This window comes from Sitophilus oryzae, unplaced genomic scaffold (assembly GCF_002938485.1).
Source record: "Sitophilus oryzae breed Bouriz unplaced genomic scaffold, Soryzae_2.0 scaffold_1170_pilon_pilon, whole genome shotgun sequence".
NCBI lineage: Eukaryota > Metazoa > Arthropoda > Insecta > Coleoptera > Curculionidae > Sitophilus > Sitophilus oryzae.
This window is the reverse complement of record NW_022145805.1, coordinates 382,834-403,324: the sequence shown is the minus strand read 5'-3', so window position 1 is coordinate 403,324 and position 20,491 is coordinate 382,834. Positions and strand designations below refer to the sequence as shown.

General features: G+C 32.9%; 1 protein-coding gene across 1 annotated transcript; it reads right to left on the bottom strand.

The window, feature by feature from the left end:
- Positions 1-15,870: 15,870 nt before the first annotated feature.
- Positions 15,871-19,884, bottom strand: LOC115888949. Its single transcript, XM_030908840.1, has 2 exons — positions 19,633-19,884; positions 15,871-16,744 (listed from the first exon to the last, which is right to left on the bottom strand). Exons 1-2 carry the CDS (start codon positions 19,766-19,768, stop codon positions 16,053-16,055), a joined length of 828 nt encoding a protein of 275 aa, XP_030764700.1. The 5' UTR covers positions 19,769-19,884; the 3' UTR covers positions 15,871-16,052.
- Between the last annotated feature and the right edge of the window lie 607 nt (positions 19,885-20,491).

Sequence of the window (20,491 nt, the reverse complement as noted above, 5' to 3'; positions counted from 1 at the left end):
CCGTATTTCGTCCCCATCTCGTAGCTCTTGGTGCTTTTCATATTTGAAGGAATAGTATTTATGTCTTTTCAAAATTCGAAACGCTGTAGTGTGATCTATTCCTATTTCATCCTCAAGTTTCCTTGTGCTGATCTTTCCATCGTTCTCTTCTACGCACAATAAAACTTCCAAGTCGGTATCATTTCTTGCATCTTCTCTTTGTTCCTGCCTTGCTTCACATCTGCAGTTATTTATTAGTTTTGATAACTATTTCCTTGATAATACCATTTAATCATCAATACTTTTTCTTCGGTAGTGTAATTCATGGTTAATATTTTCTATGTAGGTATGAGTTTTTAATAATAATATTAAAGCACTAAATAGATAAATTTCTGAAATGACAACTTCATTTGACAGTTATCTTTTACCTTGACTGGTGCTCATAAGTAAATACAGGGCCTTAAGAAAGGAGAAATATTTAAAAAGAAATCGGTGATAACTCGTAACGGGGCTAATAAAAAAATCTAAAGTTATTCTTTTGAATGTGGGTTTTAGTGCTCTTCAATAAACCTAAATAGAATTATTCTCTAAAATAATTAGGGAAGCCAAAAATTGACCCCATTAAAATTTACATGGGATTTCCTATGTCCCGCTCGACCATGCAATACCCGGTATACAGTATTGTCAGTGGTGATGAATCCTGGATTTACTCTTATGTGCCCGAAAATAAACATCAATTGGCTATTTGGACGTTTCGAGTGAACCAAAACCGTTTAAAGTTGCCCATTCTCCAAGTGTTTCCTAGATAGTCGCGACATTTGTCTCAAAAGCGGGTCATGTAGCAACAATTCCTCTGCAAGATCAAAGAACTATTACTGCTGATTGGTACATGTCTATTTGTTAGCCAGAAATAATTGCTAAGTTTCCAAAAACCAACCCTCTACGACGAATGATCCTCCACAAAGAAAATGCAGGGTTCCATACAGCTCGAAAAACAGTTGAGTATTTAAAGTAAGAAAACATCGAATTGTTGGACTATTAATTCTCCATACGTTCCCGATCTAAGTCTTACCGACTTTTTTACTTTTCCAAAACATAAGAATGAACTGCATTGTTCAAAGATTCCAGTCCCCAGAAAATGCAATCGGCGCGCCTTCAAAAACGCAAAAAACAAATAAATTATTTAAATATTTGTTAAAGTGGGCCAATTAATATGATCCCAGTATTCAAACTACATTAACTGACTGCTTGAGTTAATTAATAATAATTGCTCCAAATACTAAAAAACTGAATTTTGTATGTGTATTATACAGTGTGGTAAAAAGTAGCACCTTATAAATTTAATTTAATTTTTTGACGAATGCTTATTACAACAAAGACGTTTATTTTCATAACTTATTATTATAATGACTCAAATCCACATTTATTTAGAATAATTAGCTAAAACAATTTAGTATGTCATTAACTAATTTTTGGGCGGAAGTAATGGCGGTATATTTAATTGGTATAATCTTTTACAAATATTTAAATAGTTTTCTTTTTGTAAACAAATGGGCTTGCAATATTATCGTTTTTAGCGCCTGTACATCTTGTAAATTTGGTGCTTTAAAAAAATCGAAAATGTCGATATTCCATGGATATTTTTATAAATAGGTCTAAATTATAAGAAAATGCATTTTCTACGAAAACTTGAAAAGATAGGTAAAAATGGTATATATTATTTGATAGACAATTAAATTGTGCATCTGATTCTCGTATAATATACAGGGTGTTCCTTTTAAATTAAACAAGTTATTTCCGTTTAAAGCTAGCAATTATTTAAAATAATTTTTTAGACACTTTGTATAAGCTAAAATTATTCTTATTATTGCAGCACAACATCTGATCAATAAATAATCTTCAGTAAATATTTAGTATTAAAAACTTTGATACCCTTGGAGAAATGAAGCCTTAAAATTTTTACTGCAATTTCATAAAATTGAAAATATTTCAAGAACTCAAATTTACTTTTATTTCAATCGTAGAATCTAAAAATAGAATAATATACAGGGTGTTCTATTTAAAAAAAAATACAACTATAATATTTTTTATTTATTTGGGACACTCTTGTAAACGACACTGTATCTTAAACCAAAACTTCAAAAAAAATTTTTCTTAAACTTCTGTTTAGCTACAATACTCCGTGTCGTATGTGTTAAACAATCCTGTATTTTTTAAACTTCTCTTTATGGCGATATACCTAGATTTTCCTGTATTAAACGATTATCGCGGTTTCCCTAAACTAGTACAAACAATATATAATTTTTTAATAGGAAAAATACTGCACGTATTTTGTTCATTAATCCCCTTAAAGGAACCGAGTAAGTGATATGATCCGGCATCGTCGCTGACCGCGAAAATGTGTGTCAATGAGATAACTCAATCGTCGCGTAATTTCTTGTTTTTTAAACAATCACCCAAGTGTGTTTCGATAAACTATCGCACTCGCGGATTTCTAGTAGGCCCGTGGCTCACATTCATTTGTTTTAACAATCGCCAACTGCGCTCCTTCTCTTTCTCGCAAATGGCGCGGATATGTTTAAATAAAAGAGAGAGAGACACGGGCGATATTAATAAATTGTTTTACTGTAGAGGTGGAATTAAAGAAAGTTTCTAAATAAAACAAGTCGGCGATTTGTAACAATTTGTTCGTTGTGTGCGAGATTCGGAATAGAAAAAATTCGTTAAGGACATTCCCACGTCATCGATCGAACAAGAATGTTTTATCACTTTTTTTTTCTGTACGAATCGAGCCTTTTTAAGCGCATTTGAAACTTTTCCATGAAAAATTGATGTCAAGGCACATGCGTACGTCTATGTTTTTATTTTCTGTTCTGTGCATTAAATTGTCCTATAAATAAAGTATATTAATTCAATCGCGTACTAAATATAGTCGATTTTTTGCAATCATTATATTCGCTGGATTGTATTAATATGATTGATTATTAATTGGATATGTATGTGTTACCGTTATATTATTTATTAATAAAACAACATTTTTTGTATAAAATATCGTAAGCAGTTTTACCGCTGGTTTTCCCTAATTTCGTTCTCCGGAATAATTGAAGTACCTATTTTGATTGGCAAAATAAATATATTATTTATAGTATGCCACTATTTACTTCGAATATGGATAACAAAAAAAATATCATTTATTTAAATAATGTTGGAATATCTTTCCTTTATAAAGTAAGAATACATTGACATATTATTTCAATAATGTAGATGTGCTATTATCAGAGATGTGACTTATTTTAGATACACGTATTTGAAATACAGATATAAGTAGTGATGTAATGGGCGTATTGCAAGATCGGTAACATTGGAAATATTGCCTTTTATGACCTGCTCATTTTTTCTGCCTACCTATTATAACCAAATCTAGGCGGCGAAAATTTAACTGAAGCTGAAAATTTAATTGCAACGGAGTTCATCTATGAAACTGCAAGGCATTATCTAAAGTATTTTTCACGAGTAGATATCATTATCGAAGCGACTGGCACAATACAAAATTAGTTATAATAGTTTTGCTAAAGAATTCGTACTTTCCAGCGAAAAGTCTATAGTCTACCTGTCTGATTAGCCGGAATTTGCTCCAGCTCAAAATAAGTATGTTGGCTATAGACAATTTAAATTTACTATCGTCAACAGCTGCAACCGAAACTTTAGTACTTATGGATTTGTCCATCGGCCAAGAAGAAACAAACTTACCGTGTAAAAGGCCGGAAAACTGGAAAATTTACTTATATTGCCCATAATTATAATTTACTAAATGGAGATGAATCCAAGAATGGTAGACGTTTCTGAGAAAGAAATGGTAGAAGATATCGATTTCAAAGTAATAGAGTTTTGACGAAAGAGAAAGAAGAACCATATGGCAAGATTGAGGATGATTTACAATTATTCACTCTATTACGCACTATAACATAGGCCATTCTGACTCTGACTAGCTTAAAAAACGTTCTTGTCTTTTTTTGTAATGTTTTAATTTAAAAAAAGTATTATTTAAAAAGTTGTTTTTTATAAATTACCAATGTTACCGTAATATTACCGATTTATAAATTACCGGTAATTTTACATCACTATATATAAGATACAAAATGCGTATTTTTATCTTATATTATTTTTTTTTTTAATTTCATCTTGTATCTTGTCTTTAGATATACTTTTTAGTATCTTACTTAGTTCGCTAAAATACTTTTACTAATAATTATCTATACAAATTTTTTACTTTACGATATTCAGTCATAATATGGACCAAATGTAATATCGGTATTAATGATGAAATATCCGTAGATGAATAAAAAAATCCGTATCTAATATTTAACATGTTTTATTAACATTAAACATAAAATAGAACAAATAAACATTCTAAAAAATACAACATTTTTATTCTTCCGGATCTATCTAGTTTTAATGAATGGATTAAAGAAAAGCACCCAATAAAGACATTCTCAGGGTTACACGATTCTTGTTCATAATTAGTATTAATGTGATAAGCTAAATAACTTTAAAAATAAAAATAAATGTTTTTTTAAAGTATTTTATTTTAATAAAAGTGTTTAGAAAGAGTCGTTTTCAAAAAGTATTTTGTAACTGATATCTCAAATACTTTGCTGAGTATGTATCTTGTAACTTGTATTTCACATACCTACTTTTTATGAGGTATCTTGTACATCTCTGGCTATTGTTCCATAATGAGAAACGTTGGTTCCGCAGTTAAAAAACATACCTTAACGTGGCATACTGATGCTGCCAGAGTCAAAACAGGAAGAGGGATAGGAGTATTTGAGCCTAACACTAAACACTCCGCATCAATGGGCACCTACCGCAGATTCCTTCAAGTAGAAATCTATCGAGAGATACGTAAAACTTATCTTAGATAATAACTATCGGAAACAAGAATTAGCCACTAGAGATGGGCGGTTATTGCAAAATAACCGGTTATCTGCTAACCGGATAATTTCTGGTGCAGATTTAACCTATACCTGATACAAGGGGTATTGAAGCGATACATATAGCCTAGCTTACCCAAAAGTCAACCTCGCCTTCACGTGGTGCACCCTGTTTACACAAACGAGGCTCTGACGTCCGAGTATAGGCGGTATAACCTTATACAACCCTCAGACCTACCATCTTCTGGGAAAAAGGAGTAATAAAATACACCTAGCCGGCCGAGAACGTAGCACAAGGGAACTATCGTCGCAGTCCTCACTGTGCCATAGCCATCCCGTGCTACAGTTGCAGCCAAAACTGTGCGGCAGCGTAACCTAGAGCTTACACGCTTCTATTACGTTAATAGATTACATTTAGACGTGATACCTGAATTTTTTAGATATAAAACAAACTGTGTTCGAAGTCAGTAAAATACAATAACCGGTTATTGGAATAAAATTACCGGTTTTCCGATAAATCGGTTATTTTTATATATACATAAATATCTATTTAAATATCCTATAGTCAAGCAGCCTTAAAAGCGATCAACTCAGTAATCATCTATTAGGAGTTGGTCAAAGAAGGCTCTGATGGGTTGCTAACTGGTTAATCAACTTAAACTTATGAAAGTTATGGCGGTTCAAAAGTAACCAAGTAGTTATTAAATAATTAATTGGAAAATCAAAATTTCATGATTTTTAAAATATCTTATTGCTTTAAAAACGAAATAAAGTTTTTTGGTTTTAACAAAATACTGAAAAGCAACTACGGCAACGCATTATTGATTGTTCCAATCAAATTCGGACAACACCAAGGATATTCCACAGGGTATCTACGCAGATCGTGGAGAAGAAGATCAGATGTCTACATTGAAATGAATGGTGGTCACTTTAAACATTTACTATGAATGAATTAAGGAATGCATTATTTTAATAAGGAATTTTGGTAATTTGATTATTTCGTTTTTTAAAGCAATAAGATGTTTTAAAAATCATGAAATTTTGACTTTTCAATTAATTATTTGATAACTACTTGGATACTTTTGAACCGACATAACTTCCATAAGTTTATGTTGATTAACCAGTTAGCAAAACACATCAGAGCAAACTCTTTGTCTTCAATTTTCTCGAAAATCATCGATCTGGGCGATGTGCAACAAAAGTATCTTTTTGTAGGAAGAAGTATGTAGTTTTCAAAAAATGAACCCACGTTAAAAATAACATCAAAAAGTTATTCACGAAAAACCCTATCCTTGCAAAACCTACCCTTTCCGCTTTTCCAAATAATTTTTCAGTATCACCATTTGATTTAGGGTCAAAATTTATGGCAGAGGATTTTTTTTCGAAATTTTATCTCGTTTTTTAAGCCTACAATTTTAAAACAAGCGTTTTTTAAATTCACCCTATCAGTGTCCCTAACTCCCTTAATATGCATTTTCCGCCCTATACTTATAGGAACTTTTTTTACTATTTTTAGGAGTACTATCACCCCCTGATTACTTACACCATTTCAATGATACCCTGTATAATTATATCAACTTTCATTCATAAACTCAGTTTTTTATAAACTTTACTATTTGGCTATTACACAGGGTTAATCCAGGGTTTTTTTTACTCTAAATTTAACCCTGTGCAATAATTTCGTGTGTAAATTTTCTTAAAATATAAATTTACGGTCAGAACCATGTCTCTTGAGCATTTTGTTTTTTGGATCATGTCAATACATGCCTTGGTTAATTTTTAAGAGCCAAATGAACTGGCCACTAGAAGCTTGTTCGTTAAATCTCAATGTAAGCATTCAGAACGTCCAAATTAGTGGTAAACATTTTCATTTAGCAGAAAAAGTTAAACAAGCTTTTAACTTTTCCACTAATTATACTTCAAAATTTGCGAGAAATGTCATTTGGGTCTTTGCTCGGGTCTTTGATTATCTCAATCTTGTCAAGAGAAATTGTGGTTAGGAATCAAACGTTGATTCTTTTATAAGCTAAATATTAGGCTTTGTTTGGTTATTACTATTTAATTTTAATTGTGTTTTTTAAACATTGTGAATGATCGTAAACTAAAAAGTATAAAATGTTATTGAAACCACTAATTTCTTCCACTAATTGCGAGGTTCTGAATGAAGATTAAGCAAAAATATATAGAGAATATCAATTAAGTTAGTTTAGCGTTTCGGTCACTAACATCCCCTAGCTTTCTTCTTCCCGACCCGCCCGTACTACTACCGTTAAAAATAAATAATTTGTAACAAATAGGGTCTCGCGCCATCTAAAAATACTCCCGAAATGCCGAACGGCGTCTATTCGAGGCCGGCGGACGAGATTAGAATCGGGGGTAGACTGAAAATAGGCGCTATTTTTTAACCTATTTTTACACACATATGTGCTTTTGTGTGCGCAGTCTGACGCTGCCGAAATATAGGAAGGAAGTTCCTAATTGTCGGGAAGGGTGGTTAACACTCAGATGTTCATTAAGCATACGTCAACTTTTTTTAGATAATTTATTAAACAACAACTAATTTTTAATTAAATCATAAATTTGAAGGTATGTGCAAAAGGATATGTGGAAAAACTGGAGACTTAACCCTAAAACGACTCTAGGGTTATACACAAGGGTTGTAAGACCCATGATAACCTACGGGTCGGTGGTGTGGTGGGCAAAGACGTTGCAAGTGGGCTGCATAAGGCTGTTAAGTTCCACATAAAGGCTTGCTTGCCTGTGTGAAACGGGGACTATAAAAATGGTCCCACAAATGCGATAGAAGTTTTGAGTTATTACCATTATACAGGATGGTCCGAACTGTATTCCGGAAGCTTCGGCAGCATATGCGGCAGATAAAAGTAAGTAAAAAAGTTCGTATAAAGATATGTCCTAAAATGCTTAGTTTCTGAGATACAGGTTATAGAAGTTTTATTTTTATTTCGATTTTTTCAAAATAATTCCTGAAGTAACGTCAATATTTGGATGAAAATTGGTGTTTAGGGTTTTTTTGATATGAGAAATTTTATTTTGATGTCAATATGACTCAAACTCTATCACTCTATCATCACTAACTCTCTCACTATTTGTAGGGGGTGCCATGTGTTTTAACTGTTATGAAGATATTTAGAATGGAAATAGTCAATACATGTCATTATTGACAAAAAAACCTGAATAGATAGACTAAAACAATGAATTGGGCAACTTTTTATTTTTTTAAATTAATCAAACATTTTTCTTCGAAAATATGATGTTAAAACAGTTTCTGTTGAACTTTGGGCTGAAAAATATTTCAAATTTATGATTTCAATCTAATATCTATTTAGTCAACATGTTTAATTTATGTCAATGATGACAGGTATTGATAATTTCGATTCCAAATATCTCGAGAACCATTACTCGTAGCGATTTTTACCAAGAGACCTATTTTACGTAAAAAAACGTCGTAAATGTATATTTTTTATCAGTAGTTTTATACAGGTACGGACGAAAAGATACTAGTCTTTAAACCAGTTAAAAAAACTGAAACAATAAATTTGGCAACTTTTTATTTTTTTAAATTAATCAAAAATTTTTCTTCGAAAATATGATGTTAAAACAGTTTCTGTTGAACTTTTGGCAGAAAAATATTTCAAATTTATGATTTCAGTCTAATAACTATTTAGTCAACACGTTTAATTTTTGTCAATGATGACAGGTATTGATAATTTCGATTCCGAATATCTCTATTACTATTACTCGTAGCGATTTTTACCAAGAGACCTTTTTTACGTAAAAAAACGTCGTAAATGTATATTTTTTACTCAGTAGTTTTATACAGGTACGGATGAAAGGATACTAGTCTTTAAACCAGTTAAAAAATGTGTAGGTGGCGCCCTCTACAAGAAGTAGTCATGTTGACATCAAAATCAAATTTCTCATGTGAAAAAACTCCCAGACACCAATTTTCAGTCAAATATCGATGTTAGTTCAGAAATTATTTGGAAAAAATCTAATTAAAAATAAAACTTCTACACCCTGTATCTCCAAAACTAAGCATTTTAGGACATATATTTACATATACATATACGAATCTTTTTACTTATTTTTGTCTGCAGAATACAGTTGGCGGGTCTGACATGCACATGTTAATTCACGGTCAGCAACACATAAGCCAGATGCATAGTGCTGAAAACCAGAAGCTAATCAATGAGCTAAAAGCAGACGAGGTATTGAGATTACTGCTAGATGTAACAAGGTATAGATTTAACATCAAATTTAACATAACTATACCAGGAAGCGAAGACTGGAGAAAAGGTGTACCATTATAGCTGGGGCAACGTGGTATACAGACGGCTCAAGAACGTCGGAAGGCGTAGGAGCTCTAATATTGGGCTCAAACAAGGAATATATTTGCGCCTAAGCTTATCACGGCAGATCTGAAGGATGTCACAATTTTTCAGACACAATTAGCCGCAATCCACTATTGTATAGAAGAAATAAAAAGGCAGCCAAGAACAAATCGTTACCAGGTATGAGTAACATCGTTATCATGGGTATAAGGACACGAGGATAACAAGGGTATCGAAAAGGCAGATGAAATAGCCAAGCAAGGCTCATGAGTAACATTCATTGACACAAAACGCTTCTGCGCCATTGCAAAAGCATGTCATGAGAATGGCGACAGAGCGATGGGTGGCCAACAAATCTCTAAAATAGTGGAGAAACTCATCAGGGCAGAGGCAAAAATGTTCATAGTAGAACATTCGCCAAAATTCACGACAGACCTGATCAGCAATTGCAGCACAGTCAAAGCTGTAGCGGGTCTACTAATAGGACATTGTAAGCCGAATAAGTATCTAAAGCTAATGGGATTAACGGACAAAGCCATGTGCAAGGTCTGTCATTCTGAAGAAGAAAATACAGAAAACATTTTATATCGGTGCGACAGCCTGGCAAATGTGCGGTTCTCGGTAATAGGCAATGATAGACCATTGACATCGAGCTACATAGAGGGTTCAGTCTCTAAGCTGCTAGATTTTGTGAACAGGATAGGACTGGAGAATGTAACTTAAGGATCAGAAGATGACCACAATACATTTGAAAATGTCGCAGTGGGTTGATTTGATAGCGACCTCGAAGAATCTATAATCTAATCCAGTGGTGGTCTTTTAGTTGATTCGTTCACAGTAAAAAAACATGTTAATGAGAAAAATGATATCTCATGACAAATTTTCTAAATAGCAAATGTTAAAATATTTTGCTTCTTCTTTTATAATGTTTAAAGTGACCTTCTTGTGAATGAAAGTGTGCGCAAATTGGCAAATGTAACAAATTAATTGTTTAATAATAATTGCTTATTAATTAAGCATACTAAATTTAAAATAAATAATATCTGTTAAACTTCTAATTTCTTTATCTGTACACACCACTCGCTTATAGGACCATTCTAACCTATTTTTAATGTTCTATCTTTGTAACTATAGGAAGTCTAATGAGCGGTTCATATTTATAGGGTGGGAAGTCAGATGTTTTTTTTCGGAGAGCGATATATTTTTGGTCTGGAGCGACACCCCTCGGTATTTTGGCTAATAAATAGCGTGAAGGGTGTTTGAAACTCCCAAAGTATTTGTAGAATAAACAGATAGGTAAGTTATTAGTGGTTTTAAGGGGATTTAAGTTAAAACCGAATTAACATTGTTAGGTGATTATGTATGTTGTATAATGGCAATGTTGACAAATATTATTAACATTTTCCTTAGGAAAAGTTAATTTTGATAAAATTACGATTAAAATTAAAAAGCGAAAACTACCGTTTACCATAAAAATATGTGGTAAACAAATATCAGTTGTATGTACATATATCAAATTTACGCAGCAAGACTAGATAGCTTAGGAACTCTAAATCAGTGAGATCACAATAATAGTAGATCATGTGTTGTAGGATTAAGAGCGTTCCCAGTAAAGCCGGAAACACACTGAGCTCACGACAGCTCACGTACTGTCACGTTATCGACAAAAAATATGGAGCGCTGTTTTACATAGTATGTTAATACATCAGAACTACACTCAAACAAACCAATTGGTAATCCACAATTTTTCATTGGTAGAGATAGCTCTTCGAAGTTGAGTATTTTGTATGTCATTTTTAATTAGACCATGTAGAAAATCAAATTCTTCTTTAGTCATGCGAAAATACATGTGAAAGCGTTTGAGATCATTTTGCAATTCCTGAACCAAACGATGAAATTCGCCCAATTCGTTTCTTTCCATGTTTCCATGTCATGGACCCATGCTTTCCTCGTGTTTTTATTTTTCTCCTCAATAACGATAAAAGCAGCTACAGTTTCTAGTTCCTCTTCCCAGTCCGAAGAACTGATTGAGCCAGCTTAAGCAACTTTCCATAACTGAAAATTCAGGAAAAACAAGCACATAACACAGACTGAAATTAAATGTCAACTTGTGATATCTCATAAAATACTTCTCATCTAGCATACTTCTGAGAAAACTGAAAGTTATATTCAGTTGTTGATGAACCGTACGTTTTACGAACCTTTATAGCCTAAATATATATTTTGGCAAAAAATGCCAATAATTATTGATTGGAACTTTGTATAACCATTGTTATATTGCTTATTACCTGGTATATGTGAGACTCACTCTATGTGTTTACGTCAGCATTTAATGTTTTGGATGACTTGCAATAGATTGGGACCAAACTTCAATCGAGATTAGTTCTAATCAGGACCTACGGTTTAGATAAACCGAATTTATCTTCTATTTTCTCGCCTCCGCCTGCTTATCACTACGAGTTTTACGTCTGGAAAAACCCAAGATCGTGTAATAAACTAACGTGTATACTACTGCCACATTCATCATAATATTTAAATATTATTTGAAATATATTTATATCAAGAATCAGAAGCATTTTTTTTCTTTGTTAGGCAAATTTGTATTACTATAAACATAACTTCTGACAAGCAACGTCCGTTTAGGTTTAACGCAGAAGTGTTTACAAAAAAATAATTATTTTACTTTGTAGATTTTCTTGCAGTGCAGTGGCGGAATACCCATAAAGGATTTTTTGGAAAGAAGAATCAGAAAATCTAGCTACATCTGCTGTAACTTACTCTATAGTTACTGAAACTAAACTTTAAAAAATCTAGTATCTTAAATATACTTTTTTCCGCTTTTTATTTGCAACGACAAGGGCAGAAAACCCTTGAATATCATGCTTTTTGTAGGTTAGTTAATTTTTTAGTAGGTTAGTTCAAGTAAAGTGTTACTGAGGGGTTTATAACTGTGTATTTTAAAGCTATGAATTTATTGCTTAAAATTGATTTTAATATTTTCTGTTTCAGTGGTGATATAGTAAACCACTAAGAATAAAATATCTATATACCACAGGCGTATAGAATAATCCGGCTTTTTGCAAAGAGACTAGGCATATTATAAAACCCGGCTTCTTAGTCTGCTATGAGCATAAGCATGTTGAATAATTTACGCTTTAATAAAAATAACCCATATTTTCCTGAACAAAAACAATAATTTATGTCAAAATTTTATTTTGTTTTTTTTTGTTTCGTTTCTTTGACCTGTATACTATATATTTTTTTGTTTTCACTGTTGGCTTTAGGTCGTTGGAGTTGCAAAGATGTTTCTAGATTTTGTTCATTATTTTTTTATTTTGTGACGACGTTTCGACAGTATATGTCTTTTTCAAGCCTCTTGAACGTAGATTCTTACAGAGTTAAAATTTGTTAAACTGGACAACACAATAACACATATTAACTATTGTTTTTAATTGTTTTTGGACATTACACTTTACTATAGAGCACGTACGTATTTATCGTTTCTATACCCGATGTCTACTGTAGACCAAACCAAAATCTAGAAACATCTTTGCAACCCCAACGACCTAAAGCCAAGACTGAAAACAAACAAAAAAAAAATATTTTGTTTAGACGAAAACAACTTGAACCCTATTTCATAAATTGTAATTACAAGTAACATAATTTTAAATAAAAAATATATTAATTTCTTAGTATTAATATCTGATTTAATTATATTCTATAATTCGATTCTGTGTACAGGGCTGTTTCTTTGTGAAACTTTGCTTTCTTTTAGAATAAAATAAATTTAGATTTTTATAATAATCGTCCTTAGCCATACTCTATTTAACAGAATTATCACTTTTTGTGCCATTATTTCCTAATTTTGAAAGAGAAGTTCAATAAATGTCGTTTGATAAATTTAGGTTAGTTATACCAATCCCGCGTAAAATGTTTTGTGCAAGCTGACTAGTCTTCATTAGACATTTTGCAAAGCAACTGAGAAAAGATAGGCACTTTGTAAAATATCCTTTTTCTGTTAAAACGCCGGCGTTTTATAATGTGCCCAGTCTTTTTGCAAAATGGCGAATTATTCGATACACCATATTTTTTTTATACATTTTGTGTGTAGTCAGTACGAAAAATTAAACTACTGGATAAGTATTATCAAAAATTAAAAAAGAAGTAGCCCTATTGACAGTGGAAAAAGAGTAACTGACCTTAATCGTCAAACGTCAGTATTCGACCTCACCTATTCTGTTCTTTTACATTTTAAAAGTGAGGATATCTTCTAAAAAAGCACTCGAACGGTCTACGCTAAGTTAATTTTTCCTGAAAAAGTGTTCGTAATTTAAAAAATAATGTAAGCTTAATGGTTATATTAATCTTTTTGATTTTAGTAGACTATATTATGGATCATGAGACTTTAAAAGAAGATGTTTTGTTATGTCCATTTTTGTTGGTTCAGAATGTTTTGGCTTTGTTATGTAGATAATAATTTCATTATACCTAGTCTGCAAAAAAATCTGAGGCTCTCTTTATTTGCTGCTTGCTTGCCATTTATACCCTAACATACATCTCAGGCTTCCCAAAAACCAGCAGTACTCCGCCACATGCTTGCATTCCACATCTCTAAAAATCTCTTCTCCAGCTTAGTGATGTCTTGTTGGAACCGTTCCCCGTGTTCATCCAAACTGCTTCTAAACTTTCAGGAAAGTAGTCCAGCTGCGAGTGAAGGAAATGTATACAACAGAGACATGTTACATTCTATGGCCTTGTACGCTAACAGCAATTTCTCGTCTGAACTACTTTTGTGGTTACCCAAAAAGTTCTTACACATAATTCAGGTGTTCAAACGTTAAATCTTGGGAAAGCTGTCTAATCTCGGGACTAGGGAATGCAATCCCGCACCAAAATCTCAATCTCGCAAACCCGCGGGATTAAAGCAACCAGTCCCGCGGATCCGCGAAATTGCGGGATTGTGAACAATAGTCATACATTTGATCCTAAATGGTACAAAAGGCATTGTACATTTTGCATAGGCCCACAATATATTGATATAGCGTGTATCTTAAACTAGCTGTACAGAAATTTGGGTAATATATACAGGGTATACAGGGAGTTCAAAAAATATATTTAATAATAAATAAACTTAGATTTTATTATAATTTATCTACTTCTTTTATAAATAAAAATATTATTCTGATGTTGAAGTTTTTTTAACTTGTGTTAGTTATCTCCTTTTTGATACACTCTATATCAATAATTTTTTGGCATATGCAGAATGTGCAAAGCTTTTCTACTATCTAGGACCATACGTATGACTAAAAATGCATATTTTTCGAAAAAACGTCGTATTTTCCTTAAAACAAAAAAAATTAAAAAACCGATCAAATTGTTTTAATACAGATTAGTCGTACTTGGTAAAAATTTCGATTTTTTAAAAATTGTAAATTTGCGGTAAAATATTCTTGATCAAATTTTCACACTCTTATAAAACACCCTGTATACGAGAATTCGCTAAATATTAAATATATTTTCGAAAACCACATAGCATCTTAATCACAATAGATGCATCTAAAACCTGGTCCAAACCGCATCCCAAAATCTTTTTTAGTTCAAGAGATATTCAACTTTAGATTTACCCTCAAATTTTGCTTGTCCCGATAATTATGTCCGGCAGTTTATTTGACGAAATTGTCCACAAGTACTAGTTAGACGCTTTTCTTCACTTACGCACACACGCCAGAAATAAATCTAACAATAACCTGTTTGTTTCACTTATTTTTAATGGCCAGGTTCCGAGCGCCGACGCATCGGCCCGGAACGAAGCGGTTTGACCTTGATCGAGATGGACTCGGTTACCCAGTAGTCCCGCACGGTAAATCCCGCAACTTTGAGCCTGCGGAATCTCAGAGGGATCCCGCATTTGCGGGATTGCATTCCCTACTCGGGGCGGGGGGCCACAAGAACTTCTTTCTTGATTTTAGCCTCATTAAGACGAGGAAATTTGGTACACAAAAATTGAAATGCATCATCACCTGTCATGTCCCTTGTTTTCACAGACTGTCTGATCAATCCGAATTTGATGTGCAAAGGAGGCAAGTAAATATTTTCCTTCGGGAACGTGGGCAACATCCATCCGAGTTGCATCCATTAAAAGACAAGACAAAGAAGCGGCAGGTCTGTACCTAATATGAAGATATCGGAGAGTAAAGTCACAAGAAAATTATTACTAAACGAGAAGTTAATCTTAAATTAGACCACAGCTATGACGAAATCTCTTGGTACAATCTGATGAATCTCTTGGTACATGAATTATATCGAAAAGGGAGCACAAATGGCGAATACAATACACTTTTCTACCAATTGCGTCAACACCCCAGCCAATTTTTTGGATATTCTAGAATGACAGTTGAAACTGTTGATTTATCACTAAATAGAATTAGACATCATGTACAGAAAACTATGTTAACTACAGAGACTTTATTTTGCGGGAAGACAGACTAGTCGTAACATTGGGATAAGGACATTTTTTCAATACTGTCGTCCTACTCAGGAAGACGTAATTTTTTAAATAAATATTTATCGTTTAAGTACTATATTTTTTATTTGTATTTTAAACTAGAAAACAGTGTTTCAATAATAGTGTTTATATACAAATAAAAATCCCATCGGAAATCGTTATTACGAAACTGTTGGTCGCTTCTGTCGTACACCATAAAGTCCTAGGAGGAATCGTAGACAAAACCGTCGGCGTCGCCGTCGCCGTCGGTGTGGAGTATACTGAATGTTTTCTTATACATAATCAAATTATAGATGATCGGTTTGATAAGTTTATCGTTTCTTCGTAGAGTAATTGCTGGTACTTTATTCTCAAAGACATTTTACTAGTTCGCGGTAGTAACTTAAAATCCGGAATCAAGCTCTTAAAGAACAGCAAATCATCATCTTCATCTCCGTCCTTTTCATGTAGTTTAGTTTTTTTACTCTCTGTCTCAACCAATTTCTGCCTATAATTATCAGTAGAAAGCTTCCGTTTCTTTTCCGTAATTTCCTCATTTAATTTCGTATTTGAGGTTGAAGGTATATCGACATATTCTACATAAGCAAATGCCGATTCAGATTGTGGATTACTTCTGTTTGGCTCTTTGTATTGTGACTCGTCATATATTTCACCTTCATATTGATCAGTTTCTGAATTATCTGGCTCATCTTGATCTCCTTCCTCCTTAATAGATATTTGATCCATAGAGTTACTGTTCGTCTTGGAGTCGACCAGGAAATGTGTATAACTATCTGTAATATTTATTTCCTTTAGTGTTGTACCTCGTTCTCTAGTTCGCATAGTATCATTCAAGAACGCCATCAACTTAAAATAGGGCCAAACTGATGTTTTTGAAGTTCCACCTTCTTCATCGGAAGGCGGCTTAGCATTTCTTTTCATTTCAGCCCGATAATAGTCCTTTAGACCCTTCCATTTACGTTTGACGGTTTCAACTGAAATACAATTTTCTATAGTTAGTATTTAAATTATATTATTAATACTAAATCCATATCAATTATCATTACATCATTACTATTAAAATCTATTTTATAAAAATTAATTTTATGTTACAGAACAATCATTTTCTTTTCGAATGGGTAAGTTCACAGTAGCAAAAATTGTAAAAGATACATGTGGAGTGTTAAAAAAATGCTTAATGTTTCAGGCCTAAAAATGTCTCTGCTACAAACTAATCTCCTAAATCTCCTCTGAATAGTTATAAGTTATAAGCTATGAACACTGAGATCATTCCGAAAGTATTCTGAACGCTAAGACAGAAAGTGGGAAGTGGTTTCTGGGAAAGTAGTTTATATCTGAGTCTATTGTTAGTTAGTATGGTAATATTAGTATTTTAATAAAATAGCTTTTAGGTGTTTCAAAGTGTAATGAGATTAATTTTATCTCTCTACATACACTGTGTCAATTTTAAAACTTCCCACCCTTAATATCTATCTTGCAGTTAAAAATATGAAAAATCGGAAAGACACGTCAATTTTATTTGTAACGGGGACACTTTAAATGAATATTTTTAGCCTTTTTCTTTCAACCCCCTAGGAGGGGTAGATGTCCCCCTTACAATCTTAAATGGGAACGGGGGTCAAATGGCACATCGTTTTAAAGGGCATTTAATTCTCTTTTCAGTGGTATCCTACTTTGTCCAGAGGTTTCCGTGCTTTTTGTCCAGAGGTTTCCGAATAATCGCGTTCCAAAGTTGCAGAAACAATTAAACATGCCTGCATTGAAATTTTGGTTTTCAGGCTAGTGTTTACACAAACATTATTGCAATGGGTCTCCTTGTAGTACAAATGATTAGAAGAATAGGTGGTAACATGGACGTAGCCATTACATTTTTCTAGGGGGGGTCGAAATACTAATAAACAGAAAACATCATAACCATTAACCTTCCTCTTCTCAAATTATTTAATATTTTTCTCACAACCTCATATTTTTCGAGAAGGACATTGTTGTGAGGAGGGCTTGTGTTTTTGGAAATGCTTGAATTGGTCCTTTATTTATTGAAGGAATCTTGACAGGTGATCTGCATCTTAATATGTTTCAAGAGACTATTGATCCTTGTATCACCCAAGAGCTAGAAACTCAAATTGATGCAGAGGGTAATCCAGTTTTACAGGAGGATTTGTTAACATTCCTGTGCTCCACTTCATTTTCTTCCGATCCGACAGTGGTTAAACGAGAGATTTCCGGGTACATGGATTGGCCGAAGTGGACCAATTTAATGGCTTCCAAGATCACCGGATTTAACACCCTTAGACTTCTTTCTTTGTGGACATCTTAAATCCAATGTTTATAAAACACCACCTACTGATATTGATGATCTTAAAAGGCGAATTACAGCAGAATGCGGGTCATTTCCCGGTTAAGTTTACCGAAATGTTAGGGGGGAGTTTAAAAACAGACTCTATTATTGTTTACAGGAAAATGGACAACATTTTGAACAACTTATAGTTGTGGAGCGTAAGTGGTGCAACCTAATATTCTAATTATTTGTACTACAAGGAGATCCATTGCAATCATTTTTTTGTAAACACACACTAGCCTGAAAACTAAAATCTCAATGTAGACATATTTAATTATTGTTTCTGCAACTTTGAAACACGATTATTCGGAAAAAAGCAACAAAGTAGGATACCACTAAAAAGAGAATTAAACGCCCTTTAAAATGATGTGCCATTTGACCCCCGTTCCCATTTAAGAATGTAAGGGTGACATCTACCCTTCCTAGGGGGTTGGAAGAAAAAGGCTAAAAAGACAATGGTTCGTACACGTAAAACGCATGGAAGAAAACACGCCACCACTAATAGCTCTTGAAGGGAAGCCCATGGGTAACAGACAGCCGGAAAGACCTCCAAAAAGATGGAAAGACAGTTGACAGTGCATCTCCCAAGAACTCCTACAGAGGCAACCTTAAAACTAACAGATCGACTATATCCCAAATAAGTAGGAGAAGAAAACGAATCCTTTACAGCTTGTAAAAAAATAATCCATTATACCACTAAACTATTTTCTTTAATATACAATTCATATTTCCAGATTATTTTTGGCAAGAGTAAAATCAATATGACATTAAAAACTATTTTTATAAAATTATAATTTAAAAAATAGGTATATTATTTTAAAATAATTATTTTTAGCCACAATAATTTCAATTTGACATTTAAAATTTACGTTGAAGGTGGCATGTTTACTATTCCATTCAAGCATAGATTATTTTTTTAATTAATTTAGTTTTTTTCTCTTTTATAACTCCAAAAGGAATTCGTAGAAGCTATTAAAAATAAACAATTTGGTTCATTTTAAGTAGTTCTAAACACTTTCAAATACATTTTTCTGTAAAAATAACATGGGAATAACTTATTCATCGTTTTTAAAATTTACATGGGATTTCCTATCTTCAGGTCAGCGATTCAACAGACTGTATATTTCTATGGGGTTGGTTTAAGGAGTTTACAATAGGGGTAATAAAAAATGTGTTTAGAAATCCTTCTTGGCCGTTCACATTATTTTCGTTTTTAACTTATTTTAATACCATTTTTCTCTTTGTTTTTTGCTTCTCACGATAGATGGGATAAAAAATACCTCCTGAAACGTTAAGAATTTTTTTGTAGGTTAAGCAAATTTGTTTACAAGCAAAATCCCACTGACAAGCTGGTTTCCGTTTGAATTCTACGCAATGGTGTTCATTAATACATACTTTTTATTTTTTAGATTTCTTAGAATCTTCCAAAGAATTTTTCAAGATAATTTATTTTTGTAAAATGTATTAATACCTAGTATAACTTTAACTAAAAAACAAAGCTACATAAAATATGAACAAACTTACCATCACTCTCCAAGGTATCGCTGATTTCTTTCCATAATGCACTTAAAACAGTTTTATTTTTGTGATCTCTATGTCTAGGATTCCATATTGTAGGATTCTTATAAACTGCTGATATTATCTGTTCGTTAAAAGACATAATTGTTGGTTATTTCGAAAAAAGTGCAAATGCTGTTCGTGCAGAAGCAGCGAAAGACTCTACACGCTACACTGTCATAACCAAACTGCGGCAAACGCTTTTCTTCGGGCCTCGTGTTGTTTTGTTTCGAGCCGCAAGAGACGCCATAAACGCTAAAACACTCTCTACGCGCACGAGTCGACCCAGCACGGCGCCGCTAGCTGGTGAGTTGCGACTAGGGATGTTCCGATACTCTAAAAGTATCGATATTGATCGTGAGCAAAAATATCGATACTTTTCGATACAGGATATTAAACTTGAAATTAAGTACAAATTGAACTTGTATTTTTTAACGATATGGCTGTTACCCTAATTACCTTTAATTTTTATTATTAAATAACAACTTCATATTAAATAAACAACTAAAAATATACCGGGTGCGTCTCAAAAGTGGCTCACCCCTATAACTTTTTTATTTTTTCAGCTAAAAAAACGGGATTTGGTATGTTAGTACATGACGTAAATTAGGATTGATTGACGTATTCATCAATTGTTTTTGATCACTTCCTGTTTCACCGGAAATGACTACAACTTTTGATTTTTAAATGGCACCCTCGGTATTTTTTTCTTTATTCGATAGAAAATAACATTCTGAATGGAATGACATACCATACGTCAATTTTTGACATTTTTGCTTAAAACAAAATTGTATTTTAAATTTCAATCTAGAGTGCCATGGCTATG